Source organism: Pongo abelii, chromosome 16, assembly GCF_028885655.2.
Source record: "Pongo abelii isolate AG06213 chromosome 16, NHGRI_mPonAbe1-v2.0_pri, whole genome shotgun sequence".
NCBI classification, from domain to species: domain Eukaryota; kingdom Metazoa; phylum Chordata; class Mammalia; order Primates; family Hominidae; genus Pongo; species Pongo abelii.
The window spans coordinates 75,136,178-75,157,155 of NC_072001.2; the positions used below are offsets into that span (position 1 = coordinate 75,136,178).

General features: G+C 35.3%; 1 protein-coding gene across 16 annotated transcripts in view; it reads right to left on the reverse strand.

Moving 5' to 3' along the window:
• The window catches only part of MYO9A (myosin IXA), a 311,747-nt gene that overhangs the window by 92,093 nt on the left and 198,676 nt on the right, over positions 1-20,978 (reverse strand). For all 16 annotated transcript variants that reach the window (XM_024232451.3, XM_024232449.3, XM_054532836.2 and 13 more), the window contains 4 exons: positions 13,547-13,669; positions 3,547-3,627; positions 2,544-2,654; positions 1,555-1,677 (listed from right to left, as the gene is read on the reverse strand). In XM_024232451.3, the coding sequence (XP_024088219.3) occupies positions 1,555-1,677; positions 2,544-2,654; positions 3,547-3,627; positions 13,547-13,669 (438 nt within the window). The remainder of the gene's footprint in view (positions 1-1,554; positions 1,678-2,543; positions 2,655-3,546; positions 3,628-13,546; positions 13,670-20,978) is intronic.

Sequence of the window (20,978 nt, forward strand, 5' to 3'; positions counted from 1 at the left end):
TTATTTCATGAATCATCCTTTCTGTGATAAGCTTTTAGAGAAGAACAAACACAGTGGCAGGCATGTAAATGAAGTACTGATAAATATTCCTACAGATTTATCCTAAGTAGTCATTCTCAAACTGAAATGGAGAGAGTAGAATACGGAAGGTGAGCTGGGTGTGGTGCTACATGCCTATACTCCTAACTACTCAGAAGGCTGAAACAGGAAGTTTGCTGAAGCCCAAGAGTTCAAGTTCTATGGCAAAATAGAGAGACCCGGTCTCCAAAAAAAAAAAGACAAAGAAAAAAAGGAAGGTAAGGAAGGGAGGAAGGGAGGGAGAAATGACAAGGTGAGCAAGAATATCAAAATTCCAGCGCCAGAGATTATGATACATTACTCCATTGGGGAAACCACTGCTCTGAGTAAATGTACTACTGGTAATAAGTCATATTTTTCAAGGGTGTTGGGATGGGGAAAAAAGTTGAAAACCATAGATCTTGAAGCTTGAATCATATAATGAATAAACCAATGATAATAGTCTTTCTGAAATCCAGTGTGCATTAAAAGCTTCTCACTCTCCAAAGTTATTAATAAGTTTATTTTATTTACTCCTTCATCCCATGTTTAGGGTTTGGGAGGCTACAAAGGTGAAGGAGACATATCCCTTTAGAAACAGGAATTATACCTCTCATTTGAGAGCAGGTAGATATTATATACCCAAAGAGGAAGAGGATAAACTAATAAGGGCCAGAGACAAAAGATCCCACCTGAGTAACACAAAGAGTTGAAAATAATAATAAAGGCATGCACAGGAGACAATGTGACAATTAATCTCCATAAAAAAGATATTAAGTAATGTGAAGCCACAATATGAAGGTTCTCAAAAAAGAGAAAGATGTTTGGATTTAATGAGGAGGTTATCAGGAGGTTATTATCAAGCAGGAGGTAGACATAAAAAACTAAGTATATTAAGATAATAATTTTAATATTATGAGTAGAATAAATTAAATGGAATGACAAATACACTAGAATCAGATAAGTAAGCTGTTCACTGTATAAGCAATGTAGATGAGAAGAGATAAGGAATAAAAATAAAATGGAAGCAGTAGTAATGGAGAAACAGGAAGCGATGTAAGAATCTCTTTGTAAAAGGAAAAAAAATCCCTAAAACTTTGTGAAAGGATTAAAGTTAAAGTGAATGGTATGCCAAAGACAATTATGGTTTCTAGACTGAGAAACTGGAAAAAGGGTGACAGAGAAAGACAGTATTTGATAAATTTAAGAGCAGATGAATCCAGATATGGTCACCTTGGGCAAGCTGGCTTGGAGATTACAGTAGAATATCTATAGAGAGATGATTTTTAGGCAGTTAAAATTATAGTCAGAACTAGAGCACTGGCCAGAGCTCTGTGATTAATACTGACTATGTAATTAAATAAAAACCTGGGCCTAACCAATTGTCTGCTGATATCTGATTCACTATCTTTTTAATAAACAATCTCATAGACAAAAATTATTATTTTTTAAATAAATGCACTCAATTTCGACCAGAGCTATACAGATTATATTTACCATGGTTTTTCCAACTTGATAATTATCTGGATTAAGATTTATTTTCCTGAAGAAATCCTGGATGTTAAATTTGGATGGAATAATATTTCGGGGAAGAAGTACATGGAAGTGGCTCACAAAATCCTGAAAAATAATTAAAAAATATTGTAAAATCAGAAAACAGTGTATGTAAACAAGACCTTAAACTAATTATCATTTTATTAATCTTTTCTCTTTCTTTTAAAAAGGGTGAAACCAAGAAGTGCATGTTAATTTAAGATATGATAAAAGGTTAATTAGAAAAACATAGGAGGCGGAGAAAGATATTGGGTTCTACATATCATGTCATCAAAAGGGAATGAGAGAAAAAAAAGGGCAGAGGCTAATTATCCCTTTTGAGAAAGCTTTATAAAAGACCAAAGAAAAGGTTATTTAACAAGAACCTAAAATTTCTATCAGGAAAAAAAAAGCAAACGTGGCAGGATGGGGACAGGGTATCACTGAGAATGAGGCTTTCCGTCCCAGTAACAGCAAAGACTTGCTCAGTTGCTGAACAGCTTCAATATAGTTTCCATACCCATAGCAGCAATTGCTGATACGAGCAGCTGTGAGCCTTGCTGGCAGCTTACTATGAAAGATAATCCTGCTGAGAAAACTTCAGGGAAAACCAAATGGAATCTTTTCACTAGATAATTCTCACTGAACTATTACAGTTACTGGAGAAGTCAGTGCAAAGAATTGTTATACCAGGAGTAAATTTAGTATTAGCAAACATTCTGATCAAACAAGAATAGCCAAGTACTGGATTCTATTACAATAAGCTTAATGAGATTGCTGCCATTCAATCAAAGTAAATACTGTCTATCCCTTTTCAATTCTGTATACAAAACGTGAAATGGAAAGGAAGAATTAAGGGAAATAAGTAAGCCCCAAAGAAATAATAAGCAAGATATGTGGGAATCATTTACTTGATGTGTCTAAATATGTAAATATCACTATAAAAACAGAACCTGGAAAGAATATTTGGAGCTGTATCCTGATTGGCGAATTCGAACTGTTTCCAGCATCCCGGTGTATCGAAGCTGTCTAAGTACCAAGGCATCACTGAACCTTAAGGGCAGCTAAAGCAAATGGCAAAAAGATTAACCCAGAACAGTAGATCTCCAAATTAATTATCTGTTTATAAGCATGGCTAACTGTTGAGTATCTAGAGATTGACTGGAGGTTGTCTGGTTAAGATATATAGTAACTAAGTATATTAAGGCAAGCTCACCTCTCAGCTGGTAGCTTCAGAAAAGTTCTGACTGCCCAACCCTAGGGAAAAGAGAGAAACCAAGCTTCCAGGCTTCTCTGGTTGTGAAGAGAGAGGACCTTAAAGGCTCAAAAAGAATGTAGTCACCCACAGAGGCCACATAGTCCAATCACTACAAAATCTGTAACAAGAAAACCTACAACTGGGTGTGGTGGCTCACGCCTGTAATCCTAGCACTTTGGGAGGCCAAGGTGGGCTGATCACCTGAGGTCAGGAGTTCAAGACCAGCCTGGCCAACACAGCAAATCCTCGTCTCTACTAAAAATACAAAAATTAGCCAGGCGTGGCGGTGCACAGCTGTAGTCCCAGCTACTCGGGAGGCTGAGACAGGAGAACTGCTTGAAACCAGGAGACAGAGATTGCAGTGAGCTGAGATCATGCCACTGCACTCTAGCCTAGGCGACAGAGTGAGACTGTCTCAAAAAAAAACAAAAACAAAAAAACAAAGAAAATTCTTTTCTGCTTTTCTGACAGGACTTCAGGAGGTATTTGCTTCTCAAATTCTGGGTGATGCTAAATCAAATCCATATAAACACCTTACAGGCAGGGAAGTGTGGAAAAATCCATTGAAAGTGTTAATAACATACTATTTTCCTTACAAATATTATAGTGCTTCCCCTCCACTTATTCTGCTTAAAAGTATTTAAAGCTCAGTTTGAAGTAAGCTGAGATATGTGCTCTCATTTATAGGATATTTTTACCTTTTCAGCATTAGAGCGAATGCATTTTACAAAATATGGTTCTGCTTGACCAAGTGTTTCCATTAGCTTGCTTAATGATGCCTGCAACAGAAAGCAATATAATTATCATACTCTCCCATTCCAAACTATTAACAAATAATTTATAAATATAATCAATATGCTGGCAAAACATTCAAAAAGTAGAGGCACACATAGAAAGAGGTTTGTTTCTGAAAAGCATATTGTGTATATTCTCATACTGGTTAAATTATGGATAATTAAGGATAAAGATGGTAGTTTAGTATTAAAGTAGATAGCCTGGAAATAGTAAATATTGCAGATGTTTCCAGAATAATCAAATATAGAATTTTTTTTCACTTTTCTTCACATTTCATCAAACAATTTTATTCAAACTCATGTATCCTACAACTTTTAAAATGATTCAGGAGGGTATCCAGTAAGGTAGTACTCCCTTGCTTTACTTTAAATGTCTACAGAGTATGTAATGATATCCCTTTTTTTATTCCTGATAATGGTAATTTGCACATTCTCTCTTTCTTCCTGATTAGTGGCTAGAAATTTATCAACTTTTTGATTTGCTCAGCCGAGGCATGGTGGCTCATGCCTATAATCCCAGCATTTTGGAGGGCCGAGGAGGGCAGGATCACCTGAGGTCAGAAGTTTGAGACCAGCCTGGCCAACATGGTGAAACCCCATCTCTACTAAAAAATACAAAAATTAGCCAGGCGTGGTGGTGCCCGGCTGAGGCATGAGAATTACTTAAACCTGGGAGGTGGAGGTTGCAGTAAGCCAAGACGGTGCCACTGCACTCCAGCCTGCGCAACAAAGTGAGACTCTGTCTCAAAAAAAAAAAAAAAAAAAAAAAAAATTTGGATCTGCTTAAAGAACCAGCTTTTGGTGTCAGTGTTTTTTGTTTTTTTTTTTTGTCTATTTTTCTGTTTTTCATTTCATTGAATTCTGCTGTTATCTTTATTATTTACTTCTCTCTGCTTGTATTGGGTTTCATATATTCTTTTTATAGTTTATCGAGGCAGGAATTTAGACTATTGAATTGAGACATATCTCCTTTTCTAATAAAAGCATTTAGTGCTATAATTTAAGCTTGGAGCACTGCTTTAGCTACATTGCACAAATTTTGACATTTCATTCCATTTAAAATATTATAAAATTTTCCTTCCTCTAAAATATGTATTATTTAGAAGTCGCTTTTACATATTCTAAATATTTGGGGATTGATATCTTTCTTTGATTTCTGGTTTAATTCTATTATAAATACAACATTTTGTATGATTTTAACTCAAAATTGTTAAGGTTTTATGGCCTAGTTTATGATCTACCTTGGCAAGTATTTCATGGACACTTAAAATAAATGTATATTCTGCAATTGTTGGCTAGGGTGTTCTACAAATTTCAGTTAGGTCAAGTAGGTTAATTCTATTTAAGTCTTCCATACCCTTCCTAATTGTCTATTTACCCTATCAGTTACCAAGAGGTATGCTGAAGTTTCCAAGCATAACTGCAGATTTGTCCATTTTTCTTTTAATTCTATCAGTTTTTGGTTCAGATATTTGGGAGTTCTGTTATTAGATGAATATACATGTAAGACTTGGTAAATTGCACCTTTTATCACTATGAAATTATCTCCCTTTATCCCTGTTAATTTTCTCTGTTCTGAAGTCTACTTTGTCTGACTCTACTATAGTCACTATAGCTTTCTTTCGGTTTTTGTTCACATGGTTTATTTTTTCCATTTTTTAAACCTTTAGTATCATTGTATTTAAAGAGGTGTCTTGTAGATAACATACAGTTAGGTCTTATTTTATCCAATCAGATAATATCCATTTCTTTCTTTCTTTTTTTTTTTTTTCTGAGACAGTGTCTCGCTCTGTCACACAGGCTGGAATGCAGTGGCGCAATCTCAGCTCACTGCAAGCTCCGCCTCCCGGGTTCACGTCATTCTCCTGCCTCAGCCTCTCGATTAGCTGGGACTACAAGCCCCGCCACCACACCCGGCTAATTTTTTTTTGTATTTTTAGTAGAGATGAGGTTTCACCGTGTTAGCCAGATGGTCTCAATCTCCTGACCTCGTGATCTGCCTGCCTCGGCCTCCCAACGTGCTGGGATTACAGGCGTGAGCCACCATGCCTGGCCAATAATAACCATTTCTTAATTGGACTGTTTAGAGCATTTACATTGTTAATAATTAGTATGGTTGGATTTAGGGCTACCAATTTTATTACTGGCCTTCTGTTTGTCCTCTCTCATTTGTTCCTCCCTTCCTCCTCTTACTCCCTGTCTGTTTAAAATAGACTTTTGGAGCAGTTTTAGGTTCACAGCAAAAATAAGCAGAACATAGAGAGAATTCCCATATGCCCCTTTACGCTCATGTGCACAATTTCCCCTATAATTAACATCTTGCATTAGTGTGTTATATGTGATGAACCAATACTGACACGATTATTAACTACAGTCCATAATATGCATTAGGGTTCACTCTTTATGTTGCACATTCTCTGGGTTTAAACAAATATATAGACATTTATTCACCATTGCAGTATCATATAGATTAATCTGACTAACCTAAAGTCCTCTATGCTCTGCCTACTCATCCTCCCCCAACTAGATCCTGGCAACTACTGATCTTTTTTACTGTCTCCATAGTTTTGCTTTTTCCAGAATGTCACATATTTGGAATCTTATGGTATGTAGCCTTTTCATATTGGCTTCTTTCACTCAGTAATATGTATTTAAGGTTCCTCCAAGCCTTTTCATGGCTTGAAAGCTCATTTCTTTTTAGTGTTGAATAATATTCCATTGTCTGAATGTACCATAGTTTATCCATTCACCTACTGAAGGACATCTTGACTGTTTCCAAGTTTTAGCAATTATGAATAAAGCTGCTATAAATATCTGTGTACAGGTTATTGTGTGGACATAAGTTTTCAACTCATTTAGGTAAATACCAAGAAGTTGTTACTGCTGGATCATATGGTAAAAATATAGTTTTATAAGAAACTGTCAAACTGTTTTCCAAAGTGGCTGTACCATTTTGCATTCCCACCACCAATGAATGAGTGTTCCTGTTGCTCCACATTCTCACCAGCATTTGGTGTTATCATTGTTTTGGACTTTTGCCATTCCAATAGCTGTGCTGTGGTATCTCATTTTTGTTTTAATTTGCAATTCTCTAATAACATATAATGTGGAACATCTTTTCATATGCTTATTTGCCATCTGTGTACTTTCTTTGGTGAGGTGCCCCTCCCCTCTGTTCAATATACTTTAGTATTCCATATTAATTTATCTACTTTTCAGCTATCTTTGTACTGCATTTTAGTAGCTGCTCTAGAGATTATAATATACAAACCTAACTTGTCACAGTCTACTTACTTAAGAGTCGACATTTCACACGTTCAAGTAAAACAAAGAAGTCTTACAACTATATATAGACCCCTGTTACTGTTGTGAAATTACATCAACATACAAATTTTTAAACTTTTAAGTATTCGTTTTTCTTGCAAATGCTATTGTAGTATAATATACATAGGGCTTGTCACAGTGTCACATGCCTGTAGCCACAGCTACTTGGGAGGCTGAGGAGGGAGGATAGCTTAAGCCCAGAAGTTGGAGTCCAGCCAGGGCAACATTTTATTATGAGACCCTGTCTCAAAATAATGATAATAATAATACACATAAAATATTAAAATCGTAAGTATAAATTATGACTTTTTACAAAAGGAAGACATTGTTGTAACGAAAGCCCAAATTTTTATATATATATATAAAATCAGAACCTCAGAAGCCCCTTTGTGTCCCATCCCATTGACTTTAGCAAGGTCACTGTACATAAGCTATGTACTCTTATTTCCACACCCCAACCAAGGGTAATTATTATTCTTACTTTTAAGATGATAAATTAATTTTACCTACTATTAAAGTTCATATGAATGGAAAATACACCATGTACTATTTTGTATTTGTTGCATACAATTATATTTTGTAAATTTCCAGTGCTGTATATTAGTGATCCATTATTTGGCTATACTGGCTATACTACCGTTAAACTATCCATTAAGAGATGAGTATTTTGTTGTTTCCAGTTTATTATGAAAAATTTTGCTATGAACATACTTATACTTGTCTCTTTTAACTGTTTTCCAATATGCTTGTATCAATTTACATTTCAACAGTACCATATAAGAGTTCTGAATGCTCCCCAATCTTGCCAACATGTTGTATAATCAGTTTATTTCAGCCATGTTGGCAAGTATGTAATAGTATTGCTTTGTGGTATTAATTGGCATTTCCCTCATGAATAATAATGTTGAACAGGTTTTACATAGGTGTATTGGCCTTCTGGATATTATCTTTTATAAATTGCCTATTTGAGACTTTTGTCCATTTGTCTATTAGGTTTTCTTCCTTTTAAAACACTGATTTTTAGTTCTTCATATTATACAAGTCCTTTTTTAGTCTTGCTCTTTTTCTTCTTTTAACGGTGACTTTTTTGGTTTAAAGTTTTATTGGAATAAAATCTACATACTATTAAAATATACACACTGTAGTTCACAAATCAATGAGTTTTAGTAAATTTACACAGTTATGCCACTATCACTACAGTCCAGTTTTAGAACTCCTCTATCACCCCCAAAAACCTCCCTCCTGCCCATCTGCAGTCAATAACCACTTGAATAGTTGCCCCAGGCAACTACCAATCTGCTTCCTGCTGCTATAAACTATCTTTTAAAAAAATACATTCTTTTTTAGATGGCTTTTCCTCTGATTATAAAAGTAATATGTAGCTATTCTAGAAAACTTAATACATACATATATGTTCAGAGAATATCAGCTTGGGTTTAATTTGACTAATGACTAAATTCTAAGAGCTATAATTAAAAGCAGGTTAATTTCTTCAAACCAATCAGCCTTTTCAAAGGGAATTCATACTTTTACAAGTATGAATTCAATTCAAATATGAAAACAAGCTTAATGTATCCTACATCTTCCTTATACCCACAGTTAGAAAGACTCCTAGGGAAGAGAAAAATTTAGTTTTCACCGCTTGAAGCAAAGAGTATGTTGACTGTTGACATAACGGCTGATATATTTCCTAGCAACTTCTGTATCCCTAGGCAGCTGAGTATGGAGAGGAGTAGCAGCTTTACCAGTAAGTTTTAGTAGCTATAACAAGCAACAGCATGTGTATGACCGATTATATTAGGAGAAAGCCACAAAACTTCTTTTAAAAAACTACTAAGTAGAGACATAGTGCTATGAAGTGACCAGACTTTGACATACAGGTCCATGCATAAACATTGCACAGTTCTTTATGATCAAGCTGTATCATCCCAGTCATAACTTAAGGCTTTACCTACTTTGAAAGTTTGGTGGTCAAAGGGATTGACTCATTAAAATCTAACATTAGCCTGCAGAAGACAAACTCTCAAGAGGGAATGTTTTAGAGTATAGTGAAGGTGGTAATTTACTACAAAAGGCTGAAATAATACAGAAAATATACATTATAGTCTACCATGTTGTTACTTATTTCTATTTATCAGTCTGAATTTTCTTTTTCCTCTTTTTTATTGAGTATATTTTATGGTTCCATTTTAGTTCTGCTATTACCTTACTAACCGTTAACTCTTTTTTAAAAGATTATTCTAGGATTTGCACCTTTATCACAGTCTACCTTCAAATAATACTATACCATGTTCTGTATAGTGTAAAAGCTTAACAACAGTGTATTTCCACTTAGCCCCACTTTAGGTGTTTTGTGATACTTTTATTATATATTTTATTTCTACCCCACAATATACTATTATTTTTGTTTTCTATAGCCAATTATTTTAAAAAGAGAAAAGGTTTTTTCTTTTTTTTTCTTGAGACAGAGTCTCGCTCTTTTGTCCAGGCTGGAGTGCAGTGGTGCAATCTCAGCTCACTGCAACCTCCACCTCCTGGGTTCAAGCGATTCTCCTGCCTCAGCCTCCCAAGTAGCTGGGATTACAGGCGCCCATCACCATGCCTGGCTAATTTTTGTATTTTTAGTAGAGATGGGGATTCACCATGTTGGCCAGGCTGGTCTCAAACTCCTGACCTTGGGTGATCCGCCTGCCTCGGCCTCCCAAAGTGCTGGGATTACAAGTGTGAGCCACCATGCCTGTCCAAGAAAACATATTTTTAAAATATTAGCCTACATTTCTATCAATCTGGCACTATTCATGTTTTGTGTAAATTCAAATTTCCATGTGGTTTTCCCATCATTTTTCTTCCATGTTTAAAATTTCTGATATTATAGATCTGCTGGTAATAAATTCTCTCAGCTTTTTTGGTCTGAAAATGTCTCTACTTAACCTTAGTTTTTAAAAGATACATTCACCACGCATAGAATTCTAGGGTGACTTTTTTTCTCTTTTTGGTCTTTTGAAGATATCACTCTTGTCTTATGGCTTTGATAGTTTCTGATGATCTTCACTTAGTTACACAAAATGTCTCTTTTCTCCCTCTGGCTAAGTTTAAGATGCTCTCTTTTTAACCGGTTTTAGCAATTTGATATAATGTATCTTGGTGTGTTTTTGTTTGCTCTGATTGAGGTTTACTGAGATTCTTTGAGCTCTGTAGTTTTTTGGGTTTTTTTTTCCATCAAATCAGAAAATATTTTGGTCATTATTTTGGTCATTATTTCTTCAAATATGTTTTTTTGTGCCCTCCTCTCTTTCCTCTCCTGAGATTCCAGTTACATCTATGTTAGACTGCATCATATTGCTCCATAAGTTATTGCTATTTTCGTTTTTTTACATCTTTGTTGCTTTCTCTGGGCTTTAATAAACTATGACTTCAAATGTACTACTTCTGAACTGTCTAACAGATATTAATCCAATTTAGCTTATTTTTTATTGTCAAATATTACATATTTAATCTCTAAAAGTTCCATTTGAGTCTTTTTCATATCTTCATTTTTTTCATTTTCATAATACAAATGGCCCTTATTGGTTGCAACAGGCAGTGAAAGAAAGAGAGGACAGAACAACTCCATCTCCTGAGGAAGTGTCCAGAGACTCTGTCATCACCTTCCGAAATAAAAAATCTATTTTGTTCTTATCATATTCATGTTTTTTATCTTTGGGCATATTTAAAAGATACATTATAGCTAATTTGATATTCTTACCTACTATTTACATCATCTCCATCATTTTAAAGTCTGTCTCTGATTATTGATTTTTTTTTCCCCCTTGTTATGGGTTATTTTTTTCCTGACTCTTTGCCTGCCTTGTAATTTCTCATTGGATGTTAGACACTGTGTTTTACATTGTTGGATTTTGTTGTATTCCTTTAAAGAGTGACAAACATTTTTCTTAACATGCTGTTAAGTTACTTAGGATCAGTCTGATTCTTTTAAGACTTAATTTTTAGTTTTGTGAGAGCAGGGCCAGAGCAGCCTTTACATTCGGACTATTTTGGTCCCATTGCTAAAACAATGTCTTTCTGAGGATTCTACCTAATGCCTCATGTAATAAAAGGTCGTTTCACTCTGGCTGATGAGAACAGAACTACTCCTCTAATCCTGTGTAAGTACCAGAAATTGTTAGGTCTACAGGATTTAGGTGATTAGAATAATCATTCTTTCCCCAATCTCATGGAATTTTAACTCACATATGCACAGATCAGTAGTCAGCCACAGAGACTCAAGGAGACCCCTCAGCAGATCTCTAGCTCTTTCTCTTCATACAATTTCCTTCTCCTCTTTACTCTGCCTCACAAATTGTAGTTGCCTCTACCTTTCTATCTCCATCTCTTCAATTAGCAAGACCACTGGCATTTGTTTGGGTTTCCTCTTCCTGAGCCATAGCAAATTATCTTTAGGTGTTAATCTGGGGCTTTCCTCATTTATTTCCCCTATTCTCAGAGATTGGAGTCCCGTAATGCTTACTGTCTAATATCTGAAAATATTTGACTCATATCTTTTGTCCAGTTTCTGGTTGTTTATAGCAGAAGGGCAATTCCTATATCAATTAATCCTTTGTGAGTTCTATGATATCATTTTCATGAAAATAAGCATTCAAGGAAGGGCACAAAGACGGCTGGGTGCCATCCATTTTGACCACCTGCAATTTAGTCATCTGTTACTTGGTTTCCTCACCTTTATAATAAGTATAATAGTAATTATCCTAGAATAATTGGAGAAAAACTTAGACAACACCTATTAGACAATGCGTATGTGTAAATTTTTGGCAAAGGGCCTGGAAAACATACCGTACATTGGTCATTATCTATGGATGGCAGATGACTTTCACTTGTTTTTGCTCATCTATATTTTCTAAATAATCAAAAATTAACTCATTACTTTTGTAATAACTTAATGGCCGATTAGAAATATTAAAGAGGACTCTTTTTCTAAAAATTAAATATAATTCATGAATACAAATTGAGAATATGTAAATTTAGAACGATTTTAAAAGACACAATAGGATTGTGATTATAACTAAGTTTTTATTGTACTAGCTATATGGTATTCTTCAGATTAAAGAATGATTTCAGTATACATGGCATCTGTAAAACATCCAAGGTAACAAAACAAAGGACACTTAACAGCTTAATAATTCTACCTTTCATAATCACGAGATTAATGTTCCCTTTTCAGACACTGAGCTCACCAAATTACCTTTTGACCAGTATTTGGCTCCCCATGTGGATTTGCTAATCAGGAAGAAATATGCTAATAAACTAAAAAATTGTATTAAGTCTGCTTATGACTCATATTTATGTTGTATATTAATAAACTTATATCACTCAACATGATTTTTTTTCTATAACCCATTAATCTTTGCATTTCTAATCTACAAAGTGAACATCCAGACTCTGGATTGTGAGGACAGCAGCAAGGTAAAGACAGACTTCCCCAAGCACTATCTTCTCATTCTTCCCAACCAAATGCCATTAACCCATATGATTATTAAGAAGGATTTTTAAAATTCATGGCAGTGATTTCATTATACTCAATTCCCTTTCCTTTAAGCTTATTTGCACATAATGAGTTATTTGGCTTCTTGGTCTTCCATTTCTTTTTTTTTTTTTTTTTTAAAGAGAAAGCATGTGACCAAATAGCCTTCACAGATTCAGATTTTTCTTTAAGGCTATGGTGAGAATTATCTAAAATAAAATGACATTTCTAGCCCACAATTTGAAGAACTGTGCTTATAAATCAAACAAGATCATATACAATGATACATTAGTAGATAATTTATGTTCAAACATCCTAGCTGCAAAAGAAGCATTTTAAAGTGTTAACATACACAGATACACCTATCATGAATAAGGAAATTTTTATACAACAGTGAACACTGCTTCTGTGATATAAACATGAAATAGAGTAAAATTATGCAAAGCATTGTTACCTACCAGATATTTTGCTTACTTTCATAATATCTACCAAATGAAAAGATCTTAGGAGATAGATGATTTGAGAAGAATGGAAGAGGCAATTTAAAAAGGAATTTGAAAAAATTATTCTGGAAGAAATTTGGTTAACTATTATCATATTTATTCCTAAAAGCCCAAAAAAAGAACTGGATTTCTATTTATACAAAGATAAAATAAATACACAGAAAAAAAACCTTCAGCCTCATTTAGTTAACTATCGATGGTAGCAGCATGAGGTTTAAGCAGGGAAAAAAACATACATCATTATGCTAACAGTGACATTATCTAAGAGCAGGATTTAAAGGCAGATTTGTTTATAACATCAATTTTCTGCTTTCTCCTCACACTGAAAATAACAAATATTGAGATATCCATTATCCAGACATATGTGGATGAAAAACAAAGGCATCTGACTTTTTTTTTTTTCATCTTTGGTTCTTCTTTCCAAAATGATCAGTAATATATGGCTTTTTAGTCACATAAATTAAAATCCCATTCGAGTACCCTGCAGATCACTTTAACCTTTCAATGACAATCTGAAAGATACAGATTCTTATTTGTTTTAAGCAAAACAAGAAATAACCTGAAACTGGGCACTGATGCTGGGAGGTTTTTTCTTCTTGTGTAAATGAAGAAGAGACTTGGTAATGCGATCTTGTAGTGTCAGTCTTGTCAGGTGCTTTAAAGAATTTACTTCTAGCAAGTGCTGAAAGAAGAGAAAAAATAAATTGCTCACATAAATTAATCTAACAATAAGCCAAAATTCTCAGCCAGTTTTCATCATTTCCTATCTATATGATCATTTCCCATCTTAAATGACTGTAATGAATATGAAAGACTGATATCCAACATTCATTCTATTCTCCTGTCTTCCTCTAGAAGCTAGAAAGCTAAAAAGAAAAGTACACTTCACAAACTCTCTTGCATCTAGAGTTCTGGATATGGTTTAAGTTTACTAATAAAAGGCCCACATGTGAAACTGGGAAGGTATAACTGAGGCAGAGGCTCTGGCTACTAGTTCTGCTTCTGCTAGCAAAAATGCACACTTTATGTACCTTTTTTCTGTGGTTCCAGCATCCAGGCACTAGTTTTGTAAATGCTCAGAGTGCAGAACATTTGTGTTGTCATCACAACTATACTAAATGCAGCTTAGCCCTGGAGCAAATAGTTGTAGCAGTTTCTTCCAGATGGCTACATTACACCACAGGCAGTATATATCGCAAGTAGCAGCTGCACTGACAGCTTCCTGATTTCCTAGCTTTCTAATTACATCGAGGGACATTTCTGCAAATGTTATTTTAACATGTGACTTCTAATGATTTTGTAAGTGCCTACTTAATTCCCTTTCTACTTAAAAATATCTACCGTAATTTCTGTTATCTCAATCCTGACTCACAGAGACAACAATTAAATACCAGGGCGACAGTTGGTATGCCAGGGACATATACAAAAACAAAGTAGGCTGGGCACAGTGGCACATGCCTGTAATCCCAGCACTTTGGGAGACTGAGGCAGGCAGATTATGAGGTCAGGAGTTCGACACCAGCCTGGCTAACACAGTGAAACCCCATCTCTACTAAAAATACAAAAATTAGGCGGGCATGGTGGCACGCGTGCCTGTAGTCCCAGCTACTCGGGAGGCTGAGGCAGGAGAACTGCTTGAACCTGGGAGGCAGAGACTGCAGCGAGCCAAGATCGAGCCACTGCACACCAGCCTGGGCAACAGTGAGAGACTCTGTCAAAAACAAAAAACAAAAAACAAAAAAACCAAAGCATAGTCCCTATTAACCCTCATCATGATATACTACACCATAAATTAGGAAAATAGGAGTTAGACATGAAGCAACTAAAGTATACAAAGACAGTACAAAAGTATTTGGGAGCTTTTTGAGCCAATCATAATTTTTTAAACCACACAATATTTATGGTAGTGAGTTTGTAAATGAAAAGAATATATCTATACAGATGTAAACTATGTTATTTAAAAAGTAATAAAAAATCTTAATGTATGAGAAACAAAAGATTGTGTTAAAAACATGACAAATTTTCAAGTCTAAAGGTATTTATTTTGACAATATAAACATTAATAAAACCATGCAAATTGAAGAAGTACAACACACATGTAAACAACCTGAATTAAGGAAATGTTATTTCCTACAAATGAAAAGGCTTATCATCTGTATGTAAAAAAAAAAAACTTTTAAAAATTCTTAAAAAGACAGATACCACAATAAAAGAAAGGGCAAAGATTATCTGACAAGGCAATTCTCAAAGTAAAAATGGCAAGTAACAAAACCACAATCCATTCGATCTCACTTGTATTGAAGGAAAATGCCATTTCTTTTATAAGAGGTTTTCTGCATCAGATTGGCCAATACAATAAAGACTGACAAGAGCCAGTATTCATGAGGTGGTGGGGAAATAGACATATACTATATACTCACTGTTCTTAGGAATGTAAATTATTATAACTTTCCTGACAAGAAATTTCACATCTAGATATTTATTCTAAGGAGTTATCAAACAAGATCTATGTTGTTTATAACAATATACTTCAAAAAATAGTGAAAAATTATAGATATGCAATTATATAGAATTATTTATATAAAGTATGCTTCATTTACACAACTGAATACTCCACAGCTCATAAAGTTACTGTAAACCTATATTTCCAGACATGGGAAAATATTTGCAAGCACTATTGATAAAAAAAAAGCCATGTAAAACAACATACATGTAAAAAGGGCATTTGTGCTAATTAGAAAGTTTTTGTTTTACTTTTATTGGCACTTTTGAATTATCACAGCTTCACGGTATGTATATTCATGAAAAGTAATTTTTCATACTGGTCAAGAATCAATTAGAATAATTTATAGGTTACCCATATGTGAAAACAAATTAGCATTGAAGCCTAAAATAATTCCCCCACTTCCACTTTTAAGATACTATTGAGAAAAAGACCTTGGAAATAAAGTTCAAGTTTAAATTGTTTTTCACTATGAAAAAAAACACCAGAGGGACTATGTAAAATAAAATAACTATTAAAAAATCTTTGCTGTCATGTATATTGCAAAAGTTTGAAAAACCAAACATGACATTCATTTCCGCCTCAGAGTCATTCCAATTTTTTTCATTTGCTTGGAATACTCTATAGCCAGGCCCTCACAAGACTTGGTTTTACTTGGCACTGAATTTGTAGTTTAAATGTAACTTTCTCAGAAAGCTCTTTCTTAAATACTTAAAAAATAGCCCAGTTCTATGTCAATTACATGTCACTTAATTTTCAACACTGCACATAATATCATCTAAATTATTTTTTCATTTATTTGTTAATTTGTATACTGTCTTCTTTTTCTCTAAAAAATAACCTCCTGGAGTGCCACGCACTGTGGCTCAGGGCTATAATCCCAGAACAGCTGAGGTAGGCAGATCACCTGAGCTCAGGAGTTGGAGACCAGCCTGGGCAACATGGCAAGGCTTCATCCCTACTAAAAGTACAAAAATTAGCTAGGCGTGGTGGCGAGTGCCTGCGGTCCTAGCTATTCGGGAGGTGGAGATAAGGGAGGATTGCTCGAGCTCAGGGGGCAGAGGCTGCAGTGAACTGGGATCGCGCCACTGCACTCCAGCCTGGGTGACAGAGCGAGACCCTGACTCAAAAAAGAAAAAATAAATAAGAGATAACCTCCCAAAGGATTCTGACTGTACTGTGCATCCCTATACCCTCAATTTCTAAAATACTGTCTGGTTTAGAGTAGGATTCAATAAATATTAGTTTGAATGAATTAAATACCTAGCAACTGGCCAGGCGTGAGGAGACCGAGGAGAGTGGATCACCAGAGGTCAGGAGTTCAAGACCAGCCTGGCCAACATGGCGAAACCCCATCTCTACTAAAAATACAAAAATTAGCCAGGCATGGTGACAGGTGCCTATAATCCCAGCTACTCGGGAGGCTGAGGCAGGAGAATCGCTTGAACCTGGGAGGCAGAGGTTGAAGGGAGCTGAGATCGCACTACTGCACTCCAGCCAGGGCGACAGAATAAGACTCCATCTCAAAAAAAAAAAAAAAAAAAGCTAGCAACTAATGAACTTTGAGCAATGCTTTCCCTAGCAAGTGGAGACCAGACTTCTTCCCATATACCTAACAATAACCTGGTCAATCAACAAATGTTCAGAGTCATTACTAAAGGTCAGACTCTGTTGTAAGTGCTAGGGATACACTGCATTCAAGTCCAGGCTATTAGGACATTAAAAAATAATTCAATCGTGCATAAGATTTATGAAAAAAAGATAAAATAGGACCATAAATCTAGAGGTAAAGGGATACAGAGTTATTTCCTTTCTTAGGGCTTCAGTTCCTTGTCTACTTCATTCCTTTCTTAATTCCATCATTATGGTTGAGTTTATTAAGCTTAGTTAACCAGTTTATTATTTTTTTCAACAATTATCTACCACTTGCTGTGCAAGGTGCTGTAGGCAAAAAGATTAATAAGATATTGCTTGAATATAGTCTAACTGTTTGAGTCTCCCAAAATTCATATATTCAAACCTAATCCTGGTGTGATAGTATTAAGAGGTGAATGGGAGGGGCCCTTGGGAAGTAGCTGGGTAGTGGTATTAGTACCTTGATAAAAGAGGCCCAAAAAAGCTGCCATGTTAAAACACATAGAAGGTATTATTCCATGAGGAATGGACCATCACTAGACATCAACTCTGAAAACTTGATTTTGAAATTCCCTGCCTCTTGCACTGTAATATATTTCTTTTGTTTATAAATTACCCAATCTAAAACATTTTATCATAGCAGCCCAAACAAACTAAGGCATTTCTCATGTTATTAAAAAGGACTAAAATGGGTAATAAAATTAACTTCAAGGCTGGGCACAGTGGCTCACACCTGTAATCCCAGCACTTTGGAAGGCCGAGGCAAGCAGATCACTTGAGGCCAGGAGTTGGAGACCAGTGAGGTCAATATGGCAAAACCCTGTCTCTAGTGGGAAAAAAAAAAAAAAAAGATAGCCGGGCATGGTGATGCATGCCCGTAATCCCAGCTACTTGGGTGGCTGGGGCACAAAAACTGCTTGAACCCAAGAGGCGGAGGTTGCGGTCAGCCAAGATCGTGCCACTGCACTCCAGCCTAGGTGACAGAGTGAGACCTTGTCTCAAAAAAATAGTAACTTCAAGATTTGAGCCCAAGTGACTATAAAAATGTACTAGGGGAGCAACACAGTAAAATTAGTTTGAGCATGAATTTTGAGACAAGGAAGACATCAAAGTACAAATGTATAACTGGACAATGCAGCTGTCACTAAAACAATGTAACTAAAAAAAATAGGTCATGTTAGAAAAGTAGATCTAATACAGGTGACAGTTTCAAGTTATGAGGGAATAAATTCTAACAAGAAAAATGGGAAAGTATTACCAAAACAGAGCTATCATCTTGTGGAAGGATGAACTTGAGCTCATGAAAGCTGCCTCTGCATTTCAAGTGGATGCTTGTCTGAAGCAAACTAGGCTAACTTGTTATCCAAAAGGGAAGAGCTGTGTGTCATCTCAGAGACACAGTTGTACAAACTAAGTGCTGACTGTGGCTCCTGTCAAGAGGTTTGATGGAAAGGCTTCCTGTAATAACAAGGATCTCAGATCATTTTGACTTATCCTGCAAAACCCAACCTAGATGTCATCCCTTCCACCCACTCCTTCTCCCGCACTCCATCCCCTACCTAACTCATCCCTACTTCTTAAATAGAGAACTTAGTCTGAGACGAAATTAGTTAGTTGAGGATATTTGGTCTCCTACTATATACTCAAACAATTCCTCAGGATAGGGATATATCTTATCTAGCATAGACTGTGTAAACAGAAGATATTTTTAATAAAAAGTTAAAATGAATTAAAAGTAGTAAGAAGTTTAAAAGATATATATTCAATAAGTAAAAAGGTCAAAAAGTTAGTATAAGTCTAAATTCCTTTCCCTCAATGATCTTTTTTCCAATAGCTTTACTGAAACAAAATAAGCTGCACATATTTAATGTATACACTGTAAGTTATGACGTATTTATATAGCTATGAAGCCATCACCACAATCAAGATAATGAACATATCCATAGCCCCTAATGCTTTCTTTGTTCCTTCTCCCACTTTGCAAGTCCTCTTTTTTCCCTAAACACTGCATGCTGCTTCCTGGCAATCTTTTTCTTTTTTTTTTTTATTTTTCGAGCGTGGAGTCTCACTTTGTCGCCCAAGCTGGAGTGCAGTGGCACGATCTTGGCTCACTGCAACCTCCGTCTCCCAGGTTCAAGCAATTCTCCTGCCTCAGCCTCCTGAGTAGTTGAGACTACAGGCACGTGCCACCATGCTCAGCTAATTTTTTGTATTTTTAGTAGAGACAGGGTTTCACCATGTTGCCCAGGCTGGTCTCGAACTCCTGACCTCAGGCAATCTGCCCACCTTGGCCTCCCAAAGTGCTGGGATTACAAGCGTGAGCCACCACACCCGGCCTCTGGCAATCTTTAATCTACTTTAGGTCACTGTATATTTTTGGTTTTTCATCTTTTTTAAAATGACGAATAATAATTGTATATATTTATGGGGCACAATGTGATATTATGACACATGTATACACTGAGTAGTGATTAAATCAGGCTAAATAAAATATCTCACATACTTATTTCTTTGTGGTGAGATCACTTGAAATTTACTTGTATAGCAACTTTGAAATATATAATACATTATTATGAACCATATTCAACTTGCTACACAAAAGATCACTAGAACCTGTCTAACTGAAACATTATCCTTTGACCAGTGTTGTCCCTTTCCTATCCCACCCTTACACCCCAAACCTTTGGGAATCATAACTCTATTATATACTGCTATGAGTTTGGCTTTTTGTTGTTGTTATGGTTAAAAGAAACCTTTTATTTAAAAACAATATGACATTTTAATTTTAATTAGCATTCATTAAGTAGCCAGTTTTTAATTCCTGGGGAGCAAATATGTACAAATATCAAGCACTATATAATTGATAATTACTAATGTACTTAACATTAGATAATTAAGTTAGTGTCTTCCTCCTTTCCAATTTGTATGCCTTTTATTTCTTTCTCTTGCTTACTTGCTCTGGCTAGGACTTCCAGTACTATGTTGAATAGATAAAGTGGTGAAAGCGGGCATCCTTGTCTTATTCTAGATCACAGAAGAAAAGCTTTCCATTTTTCCTTGTTTAGTATGCTGTCTGTGAGACTGTCATGTGGTCTTTATTATGCTGAGGTACATTCGTTCTGTCTAGATCATGAGAGTTTTTATCATGAATGAGTGTTGAATTTTGTCAGATGTTTTATCTGTGTCTATTGAAATAACTGTATAATTTTTTCCCTTAATTCTGTTAATGTATCACATTTACCGATTTGCGTATGTTAAACCATTCTTGCATCCCTGGGATGAATCCCACTTAGTCATGATGTTATCTTTTTAATGTGCTATTGAATTTAGTTTCCTAGTAGTTTGTTGAGGATTTATGCATCCATGTTCAATCAGAGACACTGTCCTATAATTTTCTTTTTTGTTGTGTTCTTGTCTGGTTTTCTTATCAAGGCCTTGAAAATAAGTTTGGAAGAATTCTCTCCTCTCCATTTTTCTGAAATAGTTTTAAAAGGACTGAGACTAATTCTTCTTCAAATGTATGGTAGAATTGAGCAGTGAAGCTGTCATGTACTGGACTTTTCTTCGATGGGAGACTTTTTATTACTGATTTGAACTCATAGTTGTTACTGGTTTCTTCAGATTTTCTATTCATGATTCAATTTTGGTAGGTTGTATGTGACTAGGAATTTACCCATTTCTTCTAGGTTTTCCAAATAGTTGGCTTATAGTTGTTAGTAATAGACTCTTATGATCCCTTATATTTCTGTAACATCAGTCATAACGTCACCTTTTCACATCTCTGAATTTATTTGAATCTTCTCCTTTTAAAATTTTGTCTAGCTAGAAATTTGTCAATTTTTATCTTTTCAAA